The 27332-nt window shown below is 37.9% G+C and overlaps 1 protein-coding gene across 5 annotated transcripts in view; it reads left to right on the top strand.

Moving 5' to 3' along the window:
- The window catches only part of ptprua (protein tyrosine phosphatase receptor type Ua), a 229125-nt gene extending 210496 nt beyond the window's left edge, over positions 1-18629 (top strand). For all 5 annotated transcript variants that reach the window (XM_026942351.3, XM_026942353.3, XM_026942354.3 and 2 more), the window contains 10 exons: positions 1469-1566; positions 2066-2182; positions 3630-3784; positions 4198-4333; positions 6294-6443; positions 9632-9946; positions 13939-14064; positions 14979-15136; positions 16185-16320; positions 17570-18629. In XM_026942351.3, coding sequence (XP_026798152.1) covers positions 1469-1566; positions 2066-2182; positions 3630-3784; positions 4198-4333; positions 6294-6443; positions 9632-9946; positions 13939-14064; positions 14979-15136; positions 16185-16320; positions 17570-17632 — 1454 coding nt within the window. In that variant the 3' untranslated portion in view covers positions 17633-18629. The remainder of the gene's footprint in view (positions 1-1468; positions 1567-2065; positions 2183-3629; positions 3785-4197; positions 4334-6293; positions 6444-9631; positions 9947-13938; positions 14065-14978; positions 15137-16184; positions 16321-17569) is intronic.
- Positions 18630-27332: the final 8703 nt, after the last annotated feature.

The following is a 27332-nucleotide window of genomic DNA, read 5'->3' on the forward strand; positions in this document are numbered from 1 at the left end:
ATGGACATGGCAGACCACATCTATAATTCAGAAAATCTTTAGAAAATTATTCTTCCCCCTAAATTCATAACCACTCTTTTGTAAAATTCAAACAGTTTAAGTAACAATCACAGTAGAAAACGACAACTAAACAGTAAGCAATACTTATCAGTTATTTCTTGCATCACTATCAATCTTTAAAATTAAATGAAGATAGTACACTAAGTAAAAATCTCTGCGTACACAGAAGTAGGCCAAAATAATGTTCTGCATTTCTCAGTCTACGTTATTCCCCTGTTTCTGAAGATGTTTCATAAAACACAATTTAATATACAGAAAATCCATTAATGCATCATAACTTTGGGTTGTTTCATTCATCCTTCAACTCTTTGCTTTTCCTCTCTCCACTTATTATTTAGTATTTTAAGACTGTCCCAATTTACCTGAACGATATCATCCCAAAATTACCAAACCCTGAAAATGATTCAATTATAAACAAATCTACATGATTTGCATTATTTTTATTTTTTTTTAGTTACAGTAGTACATCTTAGTACATGTATATATGCAAATATATATTAGTCTTGACAATTTTATAACCTTATAATAAAAACAAACAAACAAAAAAACTAGTTATAGAATAAGCCACTTTTTCCTACCTCAAACTTCCTGTTTGATGCTGACCACACCCCCTTATATGATGTCACATGAATTAAGTCATGGTTTTTTTCTATCTAGCAGTTCCACAGCAAGGGATTAGTAACATAATTTTGCATTTTTCCTTATCAGGCCAGAAAGTAAATGATGCTAAGTTAAAGCTGTCCAAATTTACCTGAGGTCACAATATAATTGAATTCAGCCGATATGCCAAAGAAAATATTTTAAAGGAGAGTTTTGGATGAGAGAGAGAGCTACATCAGCCCTGTAGCTCCAAAATTTCTCAATAAAAAAAAAAAAAACATCAGTAAGCAAGTCTTGGTTGACTGACTGCCTCGGAGGTAAGTCGAAAATTGTGTAACTTAATTATTTTATTGATTTAATGACTAAAACAACATCTCCACAAGGAAGTCCACAGAGGAACTTGAGCAGTACAGAAACTAGAGAAGAAGCACAGGATATCATCAGACAACTGAAATATTCAACACAGTGTGTGTTTGTGTTCACCATCTGTAAAGGTGATAGATGGTGTCTGTTCCATGTCTGCAGAATTGTTGTTGTAATGATATTCCCAACTTCAGAAAACAATTTTCACAGCCTCAGCTGAGTCACTGCATCTGCATTAGTCTTTTTTTTTGCCCTACCTGTTTCCTCTGTCCTTTATCTTCCTCTGCATCTTCCATCATGTCAAAACATTTTCAACATTTCTGACCGTTACCCTTTTCTCTATCCACCCTGCCCTTTATCTCATTCAACAGCCTCTTCATTTGTCCATTTTTTCTTTCTGCAAAACATTTTCCTCTACCTCAGCCCTCTTTCTGGCGTTCTGCAGGGCCCAAGCAGGACATGATCTATGATTTCTGGCGGATGGTCTGGCAGGAGAACTGCTACAGCATTGTGATGATCACCAAACTGGTGGAGGTGGGAAGAGTGAGTATAGCATTCCAATAGCCCCATCTGTGGCTCCTTCCCCTTGCATTTAATGAGCACCATCCATTACCGAAGCAGCTCCATCTCTCATCGCTCTTGCTACTTGCTCCATCGCTCACGGTAACTGTCATACAGGTTGACAAAGACAGTGCATTTCCTGAGATGAGCCATGCCCATGTGTTTTATTTCTCAGCTCCCATAGTGCAGCCGTCTCCTGTGCAGTTTAGCACAGCTTGCCTTCATTTAACTGTCTTAATTGATGACTGAAAAATTGGAGTGCTGTGACGCAGATTGTATGAGACATTTCGCAAAAGTAATCAGATTCTTAATTATAGGAGCTAGTATGCATTGTTTTTGTCAGTTATACCTTTAATCTAGAAACATTTTAAGCATGATTCATGCAATGTTTCCTTATTTCCTATGAAGTGTTTTTAATTAGGGGTTTGTTCTCTCTCTGTGTGTGTGTGTGTGTGTGTGTGTGTGTGTGTGTTCCTGGCAGGTGAAATGCTGTAAGTACTGGCCTGATGATAGCGAGGTATATGGAGACATTAAGATCACTCTGCTGAAGACTGAAACACTGGCTGAATATACAGTGCGCACCTTCACCATGGAACGGGTTAGAAGTTCAATAAATTCTCTCTTGCTCTCTAAGCTGTTGAGTTCATGCTCTTCAGGAAAAAAAAGCAAGCTTTCAAAACTGCTGTCTCAAGTTTCAGACTTTTGTCAAGAGTCCCAACAAAGTCTTAGCCACCCATGGCAGGAGATCAAAAGAGAATCATTTCCCCTGCTCTTTTCCCTTTGGTGGGATGGATGGTCTTTTTTTCTCCTTTGTTGATTGGCAGACAGGAACTTTAGCCTTGTCCTTTATGGCTACTTGTGTATGTTATATGAGCAATTGAAATAGTTGTGGAAACTAGGTTCACATGTTAGCATCGTCCTTACAGATTGGCAGCTCTCAAGAAACAGGCAAGACTCATCTAGAAGGTGGAAATTACTAAAATTGGGTACAAATGTTTTTGATTGTAAAGTATTGTATATTGTAAGCAACACAAATTATTTTTCTAATTATTTTTCTATTTGTAATAATGCACTTTGGAGTCCCTGTCTACATGCAGATGTTTTTAAATACACACAAGAAAACTCTCATATGAGCACACCTGCCTATTAGGTAGCACTAGTATGTTATAATGTGAAGTAGAAATGGGTGGGACACAAGTGTATACACTAAGCATTTTTTTTTTAAATTCTGGACAATCCCAGAATCATAGTTATAATCTACAGCATACGTCACATTACAGGCAGGCAGGGTCATCATAGGAATATGCATAATCATAAATGGTAGTGCGCAGAACTAGGAAACATGGCTCGGCAATGCATGAAACATTCGATAAGGCAACAGGAGGGAAGAAATAGCTGAAGTAATTAAAGGCTAAACTCAGAACAGGTGCACACATTAGGTAACAGAACAATGACAGGATGGGCAGAGACAGGACCAAAAACCCTGCATTGCATGTTGCAATGTCAACAGAAAGCACATGGAGTAAACTCAAAACAAACCCGAGCGCAGCACTCATTGCACATATGGTAGGGTGACTATTATAACAAATGCTTCAATAATAATGCTAAGAGTTTTCATATTTAATGAAGGCGAAATGCAGAAATGCACTCTTTCGCTACAACAATCATTGCACACACTACTACTTCACCCAGGTCTTATCCAAAATCTATATTTGCAGTACCGCTTGGATCTTCAGAGTGGTGGATTTAGCAGCGGTACAGCACGTAACATATTCTTGCACCTGCACATAAGAGAATAAAAATAATTAAAAAACAGAAATTTAATTGTAAGCACATTATCAAAGAAGAAATTACAGACCACAAATGAGCAACCTGCTCAGCAGCCATGATAAACAGAGTTATAGCACATTCATATCATATATAAAACATTAATAGGCATGTGTAGATTACTCAGAGTTTTTCAAAAACGTACGCTTTTCCCATCTACCATCCGAAATTTCTGCTTAAAACAGGAATCAAGTTTTTGTTTTGCCTCCCTTCTCCAGCGAGGTTATCCAGCCAAACATGAGGTGTGTCAGTTCCATTTCACATCATGGCCAGAACATGGAGTGCCGTATCACGCCACAGGTTTGTTGGCCTTCCTGCGGCGTGTCAAAGCCTCTACACCTCCCGACACCGGGCCTGTGGTCGTCCACTGCAGGTACACACATACACAACACACACAAATGCATACATATACACATACACAATATCAACCTAGGCACACAGCACTGGTTTATGTATAAGGTTACTCATGCTTCATAACTGATTAGTTACAATGTAATTATGCATTTATTGAAAGATAAATGTTTTGTAAAAAAAAATCATTTCATGTCATTTTGAATGTTTACTGTCTTTAAGTCTTGACCAGGAGAGTTAGTTGTTCTACCTTAGAACATGCCCTTAATGAGCGAATCAGTCATTGTAAATTTTCCCACCATTTAAGAGATGAATCAGATGAACCCTCTCAAATATGTGGCACAATCTCTGACTCGTAATACAAATCTAGCCTCCTTTACTTAACACTAATAGATAATCATAGTTAGCCCTTGTGTTTTGTATCTCTGTGTGCAGTATGGGTGCTGGGCGGACGGGTTGCTACATCGTCCTGGATGTGATGCTGGACATGGCAGAGTGTGAGGGAGTGGTAGACATCTACAACTGCGTCAAGACGCTCTGCTCGCGGCGCATCAACATGATTCAAACCGAGGTAAGGCAAACACAAAATTTGTGAATTGTGAGTTAGATTTACTGTGTAATGCAAATTTGTACCACATGTCAAACTTGCAAAAAGTGTCTTATTTGTAAGTTTGTGGCTCACTGCATACCTTCTGGAAAGTGTGAAATACAGAATAGTCTGTATTCCATGTGTTATAAATAAATAATACAGCTCTGATTTGGGCTTTGGTCTTAATGACAGTCATCTGAATTCCTCCATACGTTTGTGAATTATCTGAGACAGCCACATTTTGAGTGCTATAATCAGGTCGAGTGCCTGTTTTTAATGAAGTAATCCTTGAGATCTCTTGACCAGTGTTTTTTTTTTTTCCACTAGATATTTAGAGACAAAAAATAATACACTGAGGACTGTAGTAAGTAAGTCAATGTCAAGGGTTTAAAGAGAATAAATAACACGTTATTAGGACAACTCACAGTTGCAAATGAAAGAATGTATGAATTCAAAAAGGCCAAATTAGGTTAGATTAGAATTTGGATGAATCACACTGAAGTCTCCACAAGAGTTTAATGAACCAGTTCATAAAAGCAGGTTATATTTTAGAGAGTGCGTGTTATAATTTCTGGTGAATTTGTGCTGAAATGCTGTATATGATGCTAAAATCACTGACAAAATTGTGCACAAACAAACAAACATTTAGAAGATTTTCTGCAAAATAATAATAATAATGATAATAATAATAATAATAATAATAATAATAATAATATCTCACTTTTATTTGTTTTTGGCCTTAATACTGATCTTGCCATTCAACCAATAAAAATCATTCCTACCAATGTTGGAACTTTTAAATAATAAAACACATGAACAAACCCTTAATGTGTCCCAATTCGCCTACTATCCATCCTAAATAGTACCCGAGATTAGAATGAGTGTGTTCCAAATCGTAGTATCTTGAAATGAGGATCCCAAAGGTACCCGGATGGTCTATTATTTCCGGTAGATGTGGATCGATAAGTGTGGACACTTTTTCAGCTAATATTACCCACAATTCCTTGTGTGAGGGAAGAGGAGTGTTGTGATGGTTTGCTTCTCCGAATTCAAGGAGGCGTTTTAGAGAGAGGTGTAAATGAAATGTGGAAAAATAAATCAAGGGAATGGTAAATTAAATGATACGGTATAAATGATATAAGGAATAATGTATGAAGAAAAGCTGAAATGCAGCGAGGAGTTTGTTTACGGTGACAGCGTGCGTAACTAGGCAACAACGTTCTCCTCTGTCACATGATGTGTTAGTTCGTACTTGCATACTCTTTTGTTACACACTCAAAAGTATGTATGTTTTCTTCACAAAAAAAATACATACTTTTAGGAGAACTAGGTGCAGCACCAGTCTCAAGAATGACGCCATTATTGTGTTCCGACTGCTTTATAATCTCCCAAAGAACTGTGGACATGGAGATCACATTCCTCAATGATTGATGCATTGTATTTAAATGTCAGCGGCAGATTTCTGTTTTCTGAGAGCACCGTCTTCTTTATGTTGATTCATCCAGGAGATAAAATTACACTTAAGCTGAAAATGAGTATTCTTTACAAAAGGCAAAGAACCTACTGAAAACACGACAAACAGTAAAAATGTAGAAGAACAGGAAAGCTGTAATTTACTGATACCTATATTGTTTAAACCTTTGCAATTTATGCTTTTTTTTATATCATTTTCTTCCACTTCTAAAAACTTGCTGGTAGATTGAGTTGCCCCTAAGTGTGAAAGAGTGTGTGCATGTGTATGTGTGCGCATGGACTGGTGTATTCTAGGGTGTATTCCCACCTTACACCCAGTGTTCCTGGGATAGGGTCCAGATCCACCATGACCATGATAAAGCTGGATAAAGAAGAATGAATGAATGAATGAATGAACGAATGTCTAATTAAAGAGACAAACATAGATTATTTTCAGCTCCCTCACCCACTTTTACTCCTCTTTTTTTAGGAGCAGTATGTGTTTATTCATGACGCCATCCTTGAGGCATGCCTGTGTGGCGAGACAGCCATCCCAGTCAACGAGTTTGCTCTCACCTACAAAGACATAGTAAGGGTTGACACTCAGAGCAACACCTCTCAGCTCAGAGAAGAGTTCCAGGTGAGAATTTCCAGCCCGTGAAGCCTTATGTCATCAGCCATAGGAAAAGAAAAAGCCTGTCAGACTTGTAAAGCGCAGATAAACTTTACAGTAAAATATTTTGCTCTGTGTCTATTCATTGGTGTCATTCACTGGTGTGTGTTTGTGAGATGCATGGAGCTCTGTCAGATTATCATTGGAGCTTTAAACGATAATCTGACAGCAGTTTATTTGTCTTTTGTACTGCATCAAATAATAGATATAAGCTTGTTTCTGACATTTAAATATCTTACTGCTTTTTAAACTAATACTGAAGCAACAAATAGTTGCAAAGGGTACGTTCAAGCAACGGATTCCTACAAGTTTACGTCAATGGTGAATTTTGGAATTGGATAAAAGAAAGAAAGCCAAGACAGATGTTCAGTGACTCTGATTGTATCAAATCAGAAATGTGACATTTTAAGTGACATGGAATACAATCAACTTGTGTTCCATGTTTCGAAATTGTTTGCAAGGTTACAAATTCAATTGTATAATAATCAGATGATAAAAAAAAAATCTGATAAACTTTTTGGTTGCACATTCAATTTCAAATTCAGTTCTTCAAATTCAGATTTAAATTTAAAAACATGATCATTGGCACATTGGCTGAATGGTGGCAATGGAATCTACTGACGTCCCCGGATGTAGTGTTTTGACATTTTTAATCTGAATTTAAAGAATTGAATTTGAAATGGAATCGACTAGCTATCGATTAGCCTTATAGCTTCAGTGCCAACAGCAAACATTGTGGGTAAGGGTAAAATTGCATACATTTATTTTTTACCCCAACTATTCCTGCATGGCTTTTATATATTATGGCTTTATATAGCTTTTACACATTGTAATAATGTCCACGTTACCACAATACTACCATTGTTCACCTGATTTCTTTTTGTTGAACATACATATTTTACTTAAATGGAAATTCTGCCTTTAATCTGAATACATAGATCTATGAATTACTTTTTCAGTAAGTAAGTGAGACTAGCACATAAGCAGATAAATGCAGGTCCTTAGATGCACCATTGATTTTATTTAATCAGCTATTTCTCCTGTTTTAATTGCTTTGTGTTATTTTAATGAGCTACATCCACCGCATTCATTTCACTGTGTCGTCTTTGCATGAAAATATTATTGACTTCATTTCTGAGGAGCTCATAATGTGTTCCAGGACCGCACTGCATGCCATTCCATTGCTATACCTAGACAATCTTAATGCTATGTATGCTATTTTGGAATGCCCCATCAGAGAGCGATGGACATTAGCCATCACAGCTTCAGTAATCTACACTATTGTCATTCAAATCCCATTCTTTGATGGACTTGTAATGTGCTGGTTCATTATAAACACCATTATAATCAGCCAAAGCACTTACACTGCAATCTAAATCATTATGTCTGAATATTAGGAAGTTCTTACTGTCCGCTTTCTGGGAGATGCAAGTCCTCCGTCTATGCTTCTATCGAAGCCTTATTAGTACTCATGCTCTTTCTAGCGAAAAATAATCCTCCGTGCATCAGCATGATCAGAGATCTGCATGCTGAGAGCTTTTTCTGGCTCATCAAACTGATCTCAAACACAATTTATAGGAATTTTAATCAGTGAGATTTTTTTTTAGTAAAAAATAGCATGCACATAATTGCAATAGGGAAATTATTTCATGTCATGAAGCCAGAACTTCAGTGAACCACATCATCCCTGATGATCCCAATAGCAAAAAAAAAAAAAGAGCCTGTGCCCAGTGTAGCCTTAGAGTCCTGTTCTTGGCTGACAGGAGTGGAACGTCTTCTGTCACAGCTCATCCTCTTCAAGGTTTGGCACATTGTGCATTGTTGTGAGATGCTTTTCTGCTCACCACGGTTGTAAAGAGTGATTATTTGAGCTACCAAAGCCTTGCTGTCAGCGCAAACCATTGATGTTATTGTCCACAGAACCATTCTGTATAGAGACTGGTTTGTGTGAAAGTCCTAAGAGATCAGCAGTTTCTAAGATCCTGTATCATTAACGTAGTGTTAATGAAATGGCTTGATTTGATTCAGCGTGTTGACATTCTTCCTCTTAAAACAGACAGTCAAGGAGGGAGTGTGTCATAGGGCTTGGCTGGCTTGAGATACGCCACACACCTGCCAAATCTAAAGAAACTGATCAGCTAAGAAAACCAACTGATTATGCATCCATGAGTCTGAAGAGAGCTTGTTGAATCTGTTTAGGGATTCTTTCTGCATAGCAGATGTTTCCAGCCACCAGATCACAGGTTGGTGTAGTAACGTTAGCCGTTTAGTCCCAGAATGCAGCAATGCGGCAGTAAAAGCATTCGATTTCTGAAAGTGGAGAGAGCATAGACTGCTGTTTAACACAAGTCAGTGAAATAAAACTATAGCAAGAAACAAGCTTTCTGTACAACCAGTACAAACAAACACAAATACACAATGTGACTTCACATACTTGCTCAATCACTCACACTAGCACATACATTTACTGTACTGATCATCATAGTCCATCAACCATATTATCACATCCAGTGCAACCCTTACTACCCGGCGTTCCCTCCCTTCTCCTCCCGCACTACACACCAGTCCAGCAAAAGAGCTAACTGTCAATTCTGCTATAAAATAGTTGGGAACCAATGTCCTAGACAACGATGAGCCATGTGCTTTTGGAGTACATGTTTGATCAGAGATTTTGGAGGAGGAAATGAGCACAAAAACGACCAAAAGGGATTGTTTGAAAGGGGAATAACATCTTGAACAAAGTATTATCAAAACCATACCTACAAGCAGTGTTTGCTCCTAACTAGTTGCCAGTGTTCATAGAGGTGATGCCTTTATAAAGGCATTTAATTGAACAGAGGATTAGCTAGAATATTTTTCCATTAATTATTGTCCTTTTTTATTTGGTGAGAAATATTGGTGTTCATAATACGGCACAATCAAAGGAAAAAGAAAACCCAGAAATTTTGACACCAATTCATGAGCCTTTATTATTTCGTTTATTGACTCGTTGTTTCGTTGGTTTTCTAATTTTAATATTCACCAATTATCTCCTCTTCCATCAAGCATTCCTTTCCATTTTTTCTCTCTGTCTTGTCCCTCATTGGCTTTTTAATGCAGTGTTAACTCAGTTAACTCCGTCGTCGCTTTTGCTTACTTTGTTTTCTGACTCTCAGACGCTGAACTCTGTGACGCCTCACTTAGACGTAGAGGAGTGCAGTGTGTCTCTGCTGCCCAGAAACCGAGAGAAGAACAGGAGCATGGATGTGCTGCCTCCTGACCGAGCCCTGGCCTTCCTCGTCACCACAGAGGTGGACGGCAGCGACTACATCAACGCAGCACTGATGGATAGTTTCCTTCGGCCAGCCGCCTTCGTGGTGACGCCTCACCCACTGCCCATCACCACTGGAGATTTCTGGAGGCTGGTGTTTGATTACGGCTGCACCTCTATCGTCATGCTCAACCAGATCAACCAGTCCAACTCTGCCTGGGTGTGTTGCCACAGAACTCCTTCTCATTAACTAAGTTTCCATTAACTTTTGTTATAAACGCAATCCGAGTCATAAAATTAAAATGCTTGCAGACTTTTCTGCCAGCAGCTCGTTTCTATTATATAGCCATTTTGTGATAAAAATGTTTTATGTAATGATGTCCAGTCCTAGAGCAGCTGTCGCGTAAGTTTTGCTTTGTCAGTGAAAAAGTTTGTATTCGACGCATTTCCATCAACGCATTCATGTATATAACAAACATCCATGACTCTTTTTTAGCCATCTGGCACAGGTAGCAAAATAGAACAGACAGAATAGGAGTATACACCTCTGATCTGCAGTACACTGACTAATATCCGCCAGTTTCTTACGCTATAATTATTCCGCCGCCGTAAATATCCTACATCCATAATCCATGTCACATGAAATTAAAGACACTGGCCATTTAATGTGCTGTAGTTCAGCATTAAATAAAGATGTCACCCTTAATCCCTTAATCCATCGTTCCATCTCCTTAATCCAGCTGCACTGCTCTGCCAATGTTGCTCAAATCTTTCTTCTTTATTTCCATTACATTTCCAAATGAAAGCATTTTTTGGAATGCATTTATTTGGTATAAATAATTGACATTAAATATTAGGGTCTTATGTGAGCTTATAGCATGCTATATATGACTTGAGGCATTTGAATTTTACACAGATTTTGTTTAAAGCAGAAAGGGCATGTCATGTCTAATATAAAGAAGGTACAATTTTTTTCCGGTTAGAAACAGGAGCTACTAGAGAGAACAGATGTTAGGGGTAGTGGAGGAGATACACATTCACGCCGAGGGGCAGGAAGATTTCGGCACAGCACCAGCATCCTGCTTATCCCACTGGTCTGTTTTATATTGGTTGTTCTTGCAGAAGCACATGATAAATGATGCCAAATGTCACAAAATGTATGCATAATTGCATTGCTTTTCTTGACAGAATGCATCCAATGTAGTTTCTCACAACATTTCACATATCGACAAACAATCTGCTAAAGTTGTCAGTGTATGGAAATTATTACAATAATGACAGTCATTTCCATTGCAAATACTGTATCAGGAAACATTTCAAATCACGAAAAAAAATTATGAAAACAGTCACTTACATGGAAATCAGCATGTTTTTTTTTTTCATTTTAACACAAAGGTTTTCATTACAAATGATATTATCAGCAACAACTTGAGTGAAAAGTAGAATCTTAGAAATATTTACATGAATTTCAGAGTTTCTTAGTATTTGCTACGTCCCATTTTTGCTTTAATGACTGTGCACTCGAGCTGGCACGGACTCCACAAGTTTGTGTAAAACCTTATGATCAATTTTAGATCAAATCCATTGGAGTGTCGTCTGAACGCACGCTTCAATAGAAGAGATGAGACATGAGGAAAATCTGACCTTTTGTGCAATATCACAAATTTGCTTACATTTAAATAGGGACCTAAAAAAGTGCAGAATCTCAAATATTAAATATTCAACATATTGAACATTTACTTTTTGTGTTAAATATTTCAAAATTGTAAAACCTTCTGTTTGTTTACAATTTTAAACGAAAAAAAAAAAAATCCCAGATCTTCAATGTGGTCTCAGACTTTTGGACCCCACTGTATGTTTCTCCTTAATTTAATATCTAAAAAATAAAAATAAAAATAATAAATAAGATCATAAAAACTACACTATTTGTTTTGTGGACACCTGACCATCACACCCATCTGTGCGTCTTCCCCAAACTGTTGCCACAAAGTTGGAAACGTGATTGTATAGAATGTCTTACAATAACTATAAAATAATGTAACTAGCATTACAATTTCCCTTCACTGGAACTAAGAGGCCTAGTGATCTCACTAATGCTCTTGTATCTGAATGAACACAAATCCCCACAGCCACGCTCCAAAATCTAGTGGAAAGCCTTCCCAGAAGAGTGGAGCTTATTATAACAGCAATGGAGGACTAAATCTGGAACGGGATGTTCAACCATCACATATGGCTCTGATGATCAGGTGTACACAAACATTTGGCCATATAGTATATGTCTAGATTTTTATCAACTTTTTTCATAGCCTATAGACTAGTAGGGTATAGAGAAGCCCCGCCCATTCAGCTGTCATTCCATATTTAATAATGTAGCAGTTACTGAAGATGAGTGCATGAATGATCTTGTATTTTGTTTTGAAAAGGGGCAAATAATCTTAGATTATTAGAATCTGATCATCATAAGCAGCATCCATGTCAGTCTCTCTAGACTTACACTATATTGCCAAAATTATACAGTATACAAAGACATTCTAGATAATTGTGTGCTTCCAAGTTTGTGGCAATAGTTTGGGGAAGAACCACACATGCGTGTGATGGTCATGTGTCCACAAACTTTTGGCCATATAGTGTTACCTGTGGTAACAGTCAGTAATTTGATGAACAGGAGCCTCATCTTCGCTCTTGATTCAACTGACCACTTTCCGTGGTTACACTGGTGCTGAAATGATCACTGATAAATTCAGTGAATTTTCTTCTCCTGGCTAAATTTTTGATTAGTTCATGCTCGGATGTTATTTTCGATTAGCATTCAAACATTACAGCGTTGTCCACTGCCATCTCTACGGTGTCAGAGACGGCACATGTTCACTGCGGACAATTTGACAGCTGCTAATTATACCGATTACAATCTGAATCTATTAGGCTTATACCTAAGGCAAAGTTAGCAAGAAAATAAAAATTTTCTTCATTTTGGGCTAATATATTTATGTATTTGTAAAGTAGTATTTTTTTTTTTTTAAGGTTTGGCTGTTGGCTAGAATTCAGATGCCGTGACGTAGAGTATAATGGATTTTCCCAGGCCAGTAGATATTTACAGCTCTGATTTAGAGCTCTGTTTTTAGCACAATTTCTGTTTTTCTTTTTTTGGATCTTTCTTGCGCTCCATTTGAGGACTTTTTTCTATGTATGTGAGTGTTTGGGAAACAGTTGTTAGCATCACTCTGGAAATCACCTTTTTTACTTCATGTAACGGATAGCTTCTCACATATCCTGTCCCACTGTAATTGTGTGATTGTGTGTATGTGTGTGTGCAAATGTGTTGCTAAACTTGTGTATATGTAAATGTTTGTTTTCTCCCTCCACCCTGTTTATACGCTTCCATCACTGTGACAAGGTATTAACATGCTTCTAGCACTCTTCGCTTGCCCCTGTCACTTCAACCTTGCTCCCCTCCCTCTATCTGTTTGTGTGTTTCAGATGTTAAAAGCAGCCTGACATTGACTGTGTTGCTTTTGAAGCCACAGCAGACTATAAGCATTAAGAAAAAAAGGTCTCCTTTATCTCTCTAGGCTACAAATGAAAAATTGAGGAAATCGAGGTGGCACAAATTAATTCTCTTCACCGATTAAATGCTTTTTTTTCTCCCATTTTCCCAATCAGTCATTTTTTTCTTCAGTGTTCAGAGCTTCCTCTCCTCTCCCCTTGCTATAATCCGTGTGTGCATATCACTCTGGATGTTGTGTCCTTATCTTCCTCCCACTGTAAAATGCAAATTTAAGCACAAATATGCTCCGAAGCTTGGCGTATCGTGTATTAGAATAAATTGCAAGGCGGAAAGCAGTTTACTGTATGATGGAGGGATGTAACCAAATACGAATAAATTGCTCAGAATGAACAGATAACAAATACAGACACGAATAGGAGGAGCACTGTTCATTTGGTTTTGTTTTGTTTCGTTTTTTAAGAAAGCTTGCCAGAAAGGTTCATACAAACAAAGACCAAGTACATTAACATGAACGTACGGCATGCATTTATTCATCTCTCGTAACGGTGAATTGTTTATATTAGGCTAGTTGTTAAAATATAGCAAACACAGCCAGTTAAATTTGTTAGAAATAATGCATGTGGGTACAAACGAAAATAACGCTATCACAGACTGAACCTGCCCCTACAGCATCCCTTGCTTAATCACTCGTTCTTTTTTTCTCTCAGCCTTGTCTGCAGTACTGGCCTGAGACGGGCATGCAGCAGTTTGGACCTATGACAGTGGAGTTGCTCTCCAGGTCCACAGATGATGATGTCATCACCCGGCTGTTTCGGGTCAATAACATCACACGGGTAAGTGTGCAGTAATGGCCAAAACAGATTATGAATATAATGTGCACTCTATTAGCCAGACCATTATAGCTGGTGTCAGTGAGGGGGTTAACACTGGTTCCACTCAATTATAATGCCCCATGAAATGTTGACCTTATTAAAATGCTAGAGTGACATATAACTACTTCTGACTTCTTTCGAGTCCACAGCCAATGTTTCATCACTAATGGACTAAGAGGCTAATTGCTTAATTCATCTTTTTAGAGAAGAAGTGTAAATGAATTCAGTGCAGGTATATCTGCAGCCGCGTCTTAAAACTGTGTTTAATCATGCAGACAGAGTCTAAGAGATCATCCAAGATGTGTATGATATTTGAGGTTAGCTTATTTAATTTTGCAGTGGTGCTATGTGGCTAATATAGCTAACAAGTAAGGACAGCATATTTACATTGCGTAAGAAATAATCCTCATCCTGCCTCTTCAGAGGACCCAAGAGAGAACCTTAGGATGAGGCACTCCTCTCGAGTTGATCCTGTCATCAACTCTAGAAGTCAGGATGGCTGCTGAGCAAGATCAGGGGCGGGGCAATCATGTTAATGTTGAACAAGATGGAGGAATCAAATCCTAAGATTGTTAGAGGCCAAACAGGCTGCATGTAAAGTTTGTAGGAATTCTAATGAGCAAAAAACATTTTACTTTTATTTCTTGTGTGTGAAGTGAAGCGACCTCTAACCCTGCTTTCTCACCCCATTTTTACCCATTTGTAAATTTTAATCAAAATTTGTAATCGAGTCAAGCTTAGAGAGAATAATAGAGGCATGGTGTAGGTTATTAAAATGGTAAATATAGAGATTTTTTTTTTATACAGCAGGAACCACTAACATGAGCTCTGTCATGTTTAGTCTTCTTTCTGTCTTTTACTCTCTGGTTTTGAAGCTGCAGGAGGGTCACCTGGTGGTGCGTCATTTCCAGTTCCTGCGCTGGTCAGCCTACCGTGATATCCCAGACTCCAAAAAGGCCTTTCTCACTCTGCTGGCCCAAGTGCTCAAGTGGCAGAGGGAGTGTGGTGATGGGCGCATTGTAGTTCACTGCCTGTGAGTTTGCCAAAGCTCAGTTTTGTTTTTTTTTTAAGATAAATCATGCTCCATGACACTGATTTTTTTAATTCTCATCTTGCCTGCACCCATTCATCCCTCAACATCTGCACCCATAAAGATGAAGCTGCTTTAGGCACTTAATCCATTCCTCCCCTTTCAGTGCATCATTTTTCATAGCCTGTGGCTCTTCTGCTCTCCGGCCTGAGGACATAACTCCTCTGCCTATATCTGTTGGTCAGTTTTTCTTGGTTTATGTGTTAATGAGTCTTACAGATTACAGGTTAAAAACCTCTCACTAATGTGCCCTTCATCGTCTTTTTTACTTCACCTTTTTTCCCCCAAAAATCTATTTCTCTGTGCTCCCTCCTCTTGTGTATAGAGAAGATTCTACAATCGCACTAAGGGGAAAATGTGAAATACAACACACGAACAGTTTCATTTGTGACATGAGACATGAGAACACATGCAGCATGATGCAGTAGGAATGAAGAAGCAATGTGCCTATAAAGGGAGTTCCTTTATACAGATAGCAACTTTGCATTTCAGTGTGGCCCGTTTGCAACATACTGATGAAAGTGAAAAGCAATGCAGCAGGGAATTACATTCACTTCAGCGTTACATTCTTTAAAAATCAATACGTGCACATTGTTTTTCACTGAGGAGATAACCTGACGAAAGAGTGAAGGTTTTGCTTAACTTTTGTCCTTAAATTATAAATGAAAAGCAACATCATCTGTGAATACTATACTGTATTTGTGTCCCTGGTGTGCTTGCTTTTCTTTCTGGCACTGAATTTTCTCCATACCTGCTAATACTGAAAACGTCTGTTTGCTTTTGCTTGTTTCCAGCTGCCTCTCTTTACACTCACTTACTTTAATTTAAAGTATTTAATGTATATTGTACTGAGCCAGTGGCTTAAATCCTGCCAAAACACATTGTACTGAACTACCGGGTTAAACCCCATGTCAAAACACACACACACATATACACGATAATCTCCTTTAGAGTGGTTTAAAATGGAAATATGTGACTGTGTGTCATTCAGGAATGGAGGTGGGCGCAGTGGCACGTTCTGTGCTTGCACCATGATAATGGAGATGATCGGGCACCACAGCATGGTGGATGTCTTCTACGCTGTCAAGACTCTCCGTAACTCCAAGACTAACATGGTGGAGACCCTGGTAAATTGTAGATTGTGTTTCGGATGGCCATGTATTTGTTTTCTGTATTAATTCTGTAGATAATTGTCACTGATGGTTTTGAAAAGAGTACTGTACAGAGCAGTAAAGGGTAGTTGCACCTCAGAACATCTGAGCACATCTGAGGGGCTTTACAGATCATCTGAGTGGTGGGAAATTAGCCTATGTTTAATACTTGGTGCGTGATTCTTATGTAAGATAAGATCACGTGTTTCTCATTAAAGTCTGATGGTATGAATGTGTGAATGCATGAAACGCATTTCATAGGTCAAACTGACAAAAAAATTACAAATGTCATATATATTGATCAATGCCAATTACCCATAAATTACCAAGCGCATTCACAACACAGCTGATTTACATTTAGTGGCACCTACAAAACTCCTTAAAAGGCAAATCTCCCAGAGAGCACAAAATGACAAAATGCAGACTAAACGCCCAAAGAAGAGGAATTTCACAGAGGCAGATGTGAAAGTTCTTTTGACTCACATCCACGGCAATAAAAAAAAGAATAAAAAAAGAGTGATGACTCGAAAGTGTTGCACAGAATTAAAAATAAGATGCATAAAAACTCAACCAGTCCTTAAAGATCCTATCCCATTTGGTGCAGTGTGCACTAAATCTTCCAGTAATGCCAGCTCAACCCCTGCACTGTATAGTCGAGCACAGGCACAGACTTTTATAGGGTGGCATTTCTTTTGTCGTAATTGAATGGCTAGCTTTTAAATCAATGTGGAACGACTGGGTTTTACAAAATGTTCATTAAATTCATGTGTGCAATTGAAATGAACAAGCTTTTTTAAACAACATAATCCATATATAAAATGACAGTAGCTTATCCTAATTATACCATTTGAAGCCTATCAATATTCACGTTAGTGAGTCTCCTGACACGTACATTTGGACTGGACTTTCATGAATACTACATTTCTTGTGTAAATGCTCTTGAAAATTATTTATAAATTAATCCATTTGTATCCAGCTTGATAAATGAGAGCTGGTACTCATAAAAAAACCGGTGTACATGGCCGAGTCCATTGTCTTTGATATTAAAATGGTCTGGTAAGAAATTAAGCCTTATATTTTGTTTTTGCTGGGTGATTTCGAACCCTTCAGGATTCTGAAAAGCTCCTGAAATGCGATATGTGATCCTTTGTAGAGAGTCTGATCTTTTTCAGAATGTCAGATCAAGCCAAATCTGATTGATGCTGTTTTTCTTTTTCCATTTCAGGAGCAGTATCGGTTCTGTTACGACCTGGCTTTGGAGTACCTGGACTGTCTCGAGGTCAGATAACACCCGAACCAGTGACCAGAGAACCGATGAACGAGCAACCGAGCCTTTCTGGGGCCTTCAATGTCTTTTTCTTTCCTTTACTGGTCTCTCAGGCCTGGATGAACGAGTCTTTCATGTTCACCTTTTTTTCTGTGGTGAAACCGAAAACCCAACAAAGATACAGGCATGGGAGTCCTGGTTCTTTCACCTTTGTATTATACTTGTTTTGTTTCATCAGGCAAAAATATAATCTCAACAGACTCTTCTAGGAAATGGCATTCCCAAATACCCTACAAGGTAATGGTCAATTTCCTGGTTACAGTTTATCCAGTCTGCTTTGATTTTGATTCCTGAAGCTCAGCCAATCTCTGCCTTATTCACTGAGCAAGACGAACACATCATATTCTAACCAAGCCAATGCAATGGCAAGACTGCAGCAACAAAAAACATATATGTAAAGTGTGTGTATTCATATTCTCTGCACATGGTGGATAGAGAATTTTCATAAAGAATGCCCTGAAAGGACTATGAATATGTAATGTTCTAAGAAATGTGATATACACCAGGTTTTTTAAAAAGGTGGATTTCAGATCGGTGTCAGTATATCAGCCGGCAGTCCAGAAGCGATGCAAAGATGGTCTTGAGTTAATTTATTGATTTGTGTAAATAACATAGGTATTTTGCAAATCTGTTTCTAAATGTTGTCTCTGACATGCCAGTACATTCGTTTTTGTGTGCCTGTGTATTAAAAAGAGGACCACTCATGCATCAGCATGCCTGTTGTACTGTCCGTGTCCCAATGCAATCTCAGATATGGTCTATATTGGCCATCTTGTGCAGTATATTTGCTTTCATCAAGACCAATGTAAAAATTTTGGGGAAAAAAAAAGTAAATTTGCTGTTATGGGCAGAAGGTAAGGCAATTGTCAGAAGAGATGCTTTTTAAATTTCTATTTATTCGTTGTGTTTTCTTTCCTGAATAAGGCACATTATGAAGAAATAAAATATTATGATGTTGCTTTTTCTTGCTGTTGTTTTTTTTTATTATTATTTTGTGTTTTTTATCATTTTCTTATGTGACAGTTATGACCTAGTGAAAAAATGACATTTAGAACCAAATAACTGTGTGCATATAAGTGTGTGCGTGTGTGTGCGTGTGTGTGCGCGTGTGTGCGCGTGTGTGCGCGTGTGTCCAAAAGGATAGGAATAGCTAACGGGTTCAATAGAAGGTCCTCCAGAAGATAGTAAGACAAACATGTGTGTGTGTGTGTGTGTGTGTGAGTGTGTGAGATTGCCTCTGCATATAACTATCCAAATGAGTCTTAGCATCGCTGTAGTAAATATGGGAAATCTCTTATTTCATTTGCTCTTATCATTTAATTAGATGTGCCTTAATCAGCTCTTTATCTATAGAAAGACCAACTACTGGATTTTCTTTCGAGGACATAAGAGAATGTTTTTGGAATTCCTAAATCTTCGTAATAGTGCCATTCTATTCTGCACAAGCATGCAATGCTTAAAACTATGCTGAGCATGGTCTCTTTGGCACAGTTATCTAACTGAAACATTTATATCAGTCCGGTGTTTAGCCAGTGTCACACTTTCTCTTCCAGTGTGTGATAAAACTGCATGAGATCAGTGATGGCAGGTTATGAAATTAGAGGCTAAAATGTAATGTCCATCAACAGCGAAACTATTAGACAGCAATGCATTATATCACAATGTCTCATCCTTGGCATAATAAGAATGATGAACGCAAACTATTATGTACACATCGACAAATAGGCAGCTGAATTCATGTTTCAAGTCTGTATTAGCTTCACGCCGTGTTTTTTCCGAATACCAAACAAGGTAAGTCATCCTTATGTAAAAAGCCTTCATCCTTATGTTAAAAAAAGAGTAAATTTATGCTAAACTAGTGTACCTACTTTATTTAGAAAAAACGGATGGATATAATAAATAATCCACCATGGTCATGTTCATTGTGCACCAGGAGCAATCACTGTCAATCACAATCATGCCGTGTTACAGATGTGTTAGTCAAGGCTGCATGAATCTACTCGCTGTCATGTCAATGTCATTGGAAGACATGCTTCTGTTAATTAGCATCTTAACCATAAAGCTAAACACTGCCAAAAAGGAGATTTAAGCAAATAAAATATACAGTACATCTTGAATACAGGCACATGTATCTAATATTTCTCATGATTAGATCATGAAGTTATAAGATTATTGAATCTATTTCTAGATATTTGTCCTCTTTTCAGCAGGGCACTGCGGCTTAGTGGTTAGCACCTCCAGGGTCAGGGGTTCGATTCCCACCTCCGCCCTGTGTTTGCGGAGTTTGCATGTTCTTTGTACTCGGGTGGTTTCGTCAGGGTACTCCAGTTTCCTCCCCCAGTCCAAAGACATGCATTGTAGGCTGATTGACATCTCCAAATTCTCCATAGTGTGTGAATGGGCATGTGAGTGTGTGTGCAATTGTGATGGATTGGTACCCTGTCCAGGGTGCTCCAGGCTCCCCGTGACCCTGTGTAGGATAAGCAGTACAGAAAATGGATGGATGTCCTCATTTCAAGCTTGAAATGGTTTTATTCTAGATAAAGTTGCTTATTATTAATGATCTGCCAATAGATTAACAATTTTAAGCTTGATTTTAGTAGAAAATGTTAGTTCAGAAATAACATACTGTAGTAACCCAAATTTGTTATACTGTATAATAATCTTATAATAAAGTAGATAACTTTTCCTTTAAATAAGTTATCCTCACTCAGTAAGATAATTAAGGATTAAGGATCAAGGATCAAAAAGCCAGAGACGGCATTCATAAGAAAGTAGGTATTTAACTGTATTAAATATCAAAAGTTAATTAAGCCATAAGTCATTCATATGAATACTGCCTATATACCATTATTTTTTAAGTGAACTATGCTAATAAGTCTGCAACTTAAGTATTTCAGCTTAATGGCAGCCAGATAAATGATATCAGTAAGAATAAGGTTGATTAGTAAAGCTGATTGGTGAGTAAAAGTTACACTATGTGGCCAAAAGTTTATGGGCACCTGACCATGACATGTATATATATGTGCTTGTTGAACATCCCATTCCAGATTTAGTCCCTCTTTACTGTTATAACAACCTCCACTCTTCTGGGAAGGCTTCCAACTAGATTTTGGAGCGTGGTTGTGAGGATTTGTGCTCATTAAGCCACAACCAGTCAACCAGCATACTGTATGGCATTTTTGTGCAGCTTGCCAACAGGATGTGGCTGTCCATCAGTTTAAAGCAATGACAAAATGAAAAATAGATTTTAACCACAGGAAAGGAAATTAGCAATCAAGGAAAATATGCTTTGTCGGTTCAAATTCAATCACTGCCTTATACTGATTACTGGGAACAGGCTGTACTGTCAGAGTGTGGAGGTTGAAAAATAGTTGCCTGCAAAGCTGTAGAAAGAACTTCATCACAGTATACAAGGCTATAAATTCAGCGCATAGTCTATGCTAATGGAACCTTTGCAAAGGTTTTCAATGTCATTGAAGTATTGAAACTTGTTTGTACTGTACTTTAAGTTTCTGTAAGAGTTAGTGCAGCAACAGGTCCAAGAATGTGAGGTTTCCTATCGCTTAGAGCTCGTCAAACTCTTCGAAATAAAGATAACAATAGCAATTTACAGTTTATGTGCTTAGAACATGGGTTTCAGCTCATATCTGTAGATTTATTTTTGTGCTCTCTGACCAATTAGCACATTCAACAACCATGATATACAGTAGTTTCCTTAGCAAAGTTGTGCAATGGTTTAATGTTTCCTTTAATAATGCAGTACAGTGCCATTTCCAGCAACTTGCACTGTTAATCTCAAGCCGTGGTTTAAGATGTCTCTGTTTAATGAGGCACCAGTATTGTTTTGCATATATTTTGTATTGCTTTGCAGATGTTCAAAAATCTAAAATCTCCACTGAACAAAAAACGAAAACAAAATGAAGCAAAGAAACAACTGCTGCAAATAAGCTATATATACAAGGTACCATTTGTGGTCCATGTGTCACTTTTTGTTGCTACTTTTCCAGTAAAATAGCTTTTTGCCAATGCTAATGTAAAACATACTCTGTATTCTCATAGTCACCATTTGCATGTATTAACTTGGTGTTACAGATCCCTCCCTGCTCAGAATGTGTACATGGATTGCCAGTGGCACATCTTGAGCCATGTTTTTCTCACTTGTGCATACTGAATTTGAAGGAACTTGTGTTATTTTATTCAGATTCAGACTTGTTGACACACAGCCACCATACAGCTGCAGGAGGTTGCTGTATCCAGGTTATCAGAATGGCAGCTCATATAGCAGCAGTTACACTCTTATCACACCTGTGCAGCTCTCTGTCATGTCACCTATCAAAAATGTCAGGCTTTGGTTCAGGCCATATGGGCAGCAATGTGGCCAGGACTGCCGATGAGACGAAAGGCCATGTGCCAATCAGCTCACTAGCTATATAGGAAAAAAATGGAGAAGAGAGATGAAAAACAAAGCTGAAAATGATCTACAGTGACTGCCGTTAATGGTTTCCCTGCTGGCCTTGTCTTGCACTCATTTCGATCCAGCTAGGTGATATCAGAGGTGCCAACCTTGCTATCCAAAAAAAAAAAAATTCTCACAGGCAGATAGAAATATCTGAATTTTACCACAAAAACCCTAGAGAGTGTTGGCTAACAGCATAAATAATAAATCATGTAGTGGTTGAACTGATATTTAACTGCAAGCTACAGAAATGTCTGGATTAATAACCAACCAGCTGTTGCTGTTGCTTGTGAATTGACCAAAAAAGTCTTTACAGTTTTATTACTGACATGAAAAGAAACACTGAGCAAATCAAACAGCTTGCCTACCAAAGCAGGAACACAAAACACTTGATATTTTTAATGAAAATTATGAATTATACACTGTATCGCCAAAAGGCTGTGGACACCTGACCATCACACACACACATTCCTTCCCCAAACTGTTGCCACAAAGTTGGACACACACAATCGCATAGATTCTCTTTGTATGCTGTAGCATTACAATTTCCCTTCACTGGAACTAAGAGGCACAAACCTGTTCCAGCATATCAATGTGCACAAAGCGAGCTCCATGAAGACATGGTGTGTGAAGGTTGGAGTGGAAGAACTCGAGTGTCCTGCACAGAGCCCTGACCTCAACCCCACTGAACACCTCTGGGATGAACTGGAACACCGACTGAACCCCAGACCTCGTCACCCAACATCAGTGCCTGATCTCTTAATGCTCTCGTAGCTGAATGAACACAAATCCCCACAGCCACGCTCCAAAATCTAGTGGAAAGCCTTCCCAGAAGAGTGGAGCTTATTATAACAGCAAAGCAGGACAACATCTTGAATGGGATGTTCAACAAGCACATATGGGTGTGATAGTCAGGTGTCCACAAACTTTTGGCCATATAGTGTACTTGAAATAAATTTAGAATTAGACAACAAGGAATGACTTTTCACAGGTGAAAACTGAACATCACAGAAAAACCATATACATTTATATTTGTATTTTGTGAAGTACTTTATGCAAGGATTGCTAAAATAGTGGCTAGCTGAGTTTACAGATTAAACCTATCCTTATATCCTTATAAAAACTAATACACTGAAACTACTGAAAGTATCTTGGAGAACTTTTTTTTTTTTTTGAGATTAGGACTCTTTTACTTACTTCTGTTATTGCAAGTAATTATAAAAGTCTCAATTATGCTTTTTAATCTGAAAAGTGGTCTTTATTTTATTCTTATGAGGGTCACAGAGGATCCAGATTCCCCTTATCCTGGGAACGAGGGCACAAGGCACCCTGGATGGACCACAAATCTATCATAGCGCATTACAGACACACACATGCATACACACACACACACTGGCATGTTTGAGTGAAATTGGAGGACACCAACAGGAACACAAAGAGAACATGAGAAACTCCACAAAGATCTATGAGGCATCGATGCTACTCACTACACGAAAGACTAAACATTTAGTCCAGGAAACATAAAATCATTCCAGAACACTTATATATTTAAGACAAAATTGATAAAAGAATTTAAAAGAATGTCTTACCTGCAGAGCACTGGGATGCGAGTTGGGAGAGCTGCCGTATACACTGCTGACTGAAGCTCCAAGTTAATTCTGTCTGGCTTTTCTTTATCTCTGCTCTTGCGTGGCTTATCTCTCCTTCACTTTGACATGACTTTGCAATTATGTGTATTTTGCTCTGAAAGGCCCTTGTCAGAGGACGCTTGACATACTGGAAAAAATTGCATGTGCAGGAATAATGTTGAGGAATATGGTGAAATGCACACAAGATTGTTCTCTCAAATGGTTTCGAAGCTAGTATGGTAAATGAACAAGAGGTCTAGTCCAATTAGGGATGAGAAATACACACACACACACACACACACACATAAAAGCACTGCCTTTAAAATCTAAAGACAAAGATCACTGGGGTCCAAGCTCTGTTAGGAATTTATGAACACACTATATAAATAGTATAGCATGGTATCAGTAGCAGTAAAGTGCTAATAGCATTTACCTTTTTTTTTTTGGCAAAACTGTGTTTTTGTCATTTGCCACCATGAGCATTTTTCTCATTTAACAAGAGCAAGAGATATTTCACCTGAAGTGCTTGGACCCCTAATTATTGTATGCTATTTTAAACAATACAGCTACAGTATATCACCTGGATTTCATCTGAAATGTGCAATTGTGATCATGTAAAGGTTCGAGAGATCATCTTGATCCCTTCTTGTACAGCTTGTATGGGTTTTTATTTGTATTTTTTTTCCCCACTGGTACATATTGAACATACAGAGCATTGATTTGCTCACTCGGAATGAAGACATCATTTCTTGTTTGGCTTTCTCGTTCTGTCCCAAGGCAGTTGTTATGAGAATTCGTGACTGGATTGAAAATAGATTATGTTGGTGTGTGGAGTAATCTGTGGCAGTGAAAGGGTGATGGCTGTGGGGGAATGGGCCATCTTATGCTGTTTCTCTAAACTCCATGCCCTCTCAGAAAGAGCTAGAGTATTAGCCACTGCTTGGGACAGGAACGCGATCCTAACATGAAGAGCTATGCTGAACTGTTACACATCTTTATTCGTTCTTGGTCCCTATTCCATGGTCTCTTATTATAATCACAACAGCCTTCTTATCATTCTTCTTCTATCTTGACTTGATGTCTCGATGTCTGTCGCACTTATTTTCGTTCTCATTCCTGCTCTCTCTTTCTCTTTCTCTCTTCTTCCTGACCAAACTACAACCTAAAATGGACCTTATATAACAGAGAATTGGACACTCTCTGCTATTCTCTCGGTCTCCCTTCTATTCTTGCTTAATAATGTTCCTTCTCATTTCTGATTTCTCTCTCTCACTCTCTCTCTCTCTCTCTCTCTCTCATTTGTTTTTATTTTTTTATCCTTGAATTTTCTTATTCCTTTACTGCTGCTTTTACCTCTAGGAAAGTCTGTTATCTATTTTCTTCAAAAGCTTAGGTCTTCCATCATCTTGTTTTCTATTCCTTTTGCCCTGATTTGCTTGTCTACCATTTTGCCTTCTGTATCCTTCCCATTTCATGTGACTGGCATACAAATTGTCAGCTACACTTTAATGAATCTAATGTGGCACAGTGACTCTTGCATGCTGATGACACCACATCTGTAGCTCTCTGATGCCTCAATGGCTTAAGTGTGGTGTTGATGTGAAAATTCCCACAATGACCTTTTGTTCCAGCTTTCTAGCATTTGAATTTCTAAGTGATCATGATTTATATGGAATAGAATAACACTGTGTTGGAAGTGTAAATCATGTAGATCAAGAACATTCTTCCCTAGTTTCACTCATTTACTGTTCTAATTGTGATATTGAACTTTGCATATAATAATATAATAATAATAATAATAATAATAATAACAACAACAACAATAATAATAATAATAACCATTCCAGGTGTCATGGTGTCACAGCACCAGGGTCCAGGGATATGCAAATTTGTGATTTATCCAATTCTTTTTCTGCGTGAGGATGTGCATATATCCTCGGACACTCCTGAACATGCGCATGCAAAAACCCCTAGTGGTAGAAAAGTGTAATCACAGGTAAACTGATTATGAGAAACTCCCATACCGCTTATTGTCAATCATATCAGCATAAATGACACAGTAATTACTGATTCCTGTGCTCATAATGTGACAAAATGTGCAGTAAAATCATATAAAAGGCACCTCTGAAGATCGATTCAGATAAGGCATTGTTTGAAGGTTTGACACATGCAGCTTAGTGCAGGGAGGAACATGTTTTTAAGACGTGCAGAAACCTCTTTTGCAGAGAGCGATGAGTGGCTCATCAGTCGATTTCAGGTTTTTAGCCACAGGCACATTTCAGTATGAAATCGAAGACAGGTCTGGCATTTCCAAACCAAAAATGAGCCGAATGATGAGATGTTTTACATGCCTTCATTGCCCTCATGCTACAGTACACTATGTTCCTAAATACAGCAGTGGAAGACAACAATAATGAGGAACTTTCATGGCATTGCAAGTTTTCTAAACGTAATTGGGGCAATAAAATGCACACACATAGCCTTAAAATAAAATAATAAATTTGTCTTTACCATTTTGATTTTGCTCTATATCATGCAGCAGCATCTCTTCATTGTCAGTGAAGTTCATCTTCTAAAAATGTTTGACAGTGTTTCAGGAATACGCTCTGGATTTAATGACCCTAGCTTCTTTTTTTTTTTTTTAAACTGTAAAATTGTTGTTCAAATAATGTTGTATCACAAGATTAGTCAAATAATTAAGAAGTATTATACCCTAATAGGTCCAAATCAGGTGATGAAGATGGGCTGCATGATTATTCATTTTTACTAGTTGACCATTAATTTAAAAAAAGTAATCGACAAGTCACCTTTTATACAGTTAAAACAAATTAATGCAAAAACTGATGCAGGAAATTATCACTTTTAAGCAATTTTATTTGTGCAGCAAAAAAAAAAACAAAAAAAAAAGCATCAAAACACACATCAGTTAACAGCCATGCACAGGCTACAAATTACATTTCCATCTTTCATATTTTCTTACAGTGTCAATGATGAAAAATAATTAAATCAGTGTAATAAATGTGTTTGCACTATTTAAGAACATACCGATTCTTAAAATGCGCTTGTGTGTAAAGGTTCGTGGCACTGTTCATATCGCTGATTCTGGAACTGAGCATAAACAGAGCCCTTCTGATAACTCAATAAATGACCTTCAGTGGATGAAGGATGCCATACAGCAGCGTTAATTCAATTCTGGCCTCAGTAGCGTCTAAAAAATGATTCTGGATCATGGAGCCTAGATCTAGCTGGCATGCTAAACACTAAACTCAGTGAGATTGAATAAAAAATATAAATACAAATACAAAAAAAAAAATTCCCATAAAGTCCTATACAAGTTCAGTTGACTGTAGAATTGGCTTCATTCTAATTTAAAATATTTTCAAACAAAGAAACTGCATTTCGCCTGCTTTCTTTACTATCTGTCCGCATTTCTTTTACAGTCAGCTTTGCTCCCTATCATGAATGTACTAGTCAACTAGTAGACTTGTTAACTAGTCAGTGCAACCACATCCAATATCTCCTCACCATTAACCCCTAATACAGGTGCACCGCAAGGATATGTGTCGTCCTCTCT

Source organism: Pangasianodon hypophthalmus, chromosome 29, assembly GCF_027358585.1.
Source record: "Pangasianodon hypophthalmus isolate fPanHyp1 chromosome 29, fPanHyp1.pri, whole genome shotgun sequence".
Classification (NCBI taxonomy): Eukaryota; Metazoa; Chordata; class Actinopteri; order Siluriformes; family Pangasiidae; genus Pangasianodon; species Pangasianodon hypophthalmus.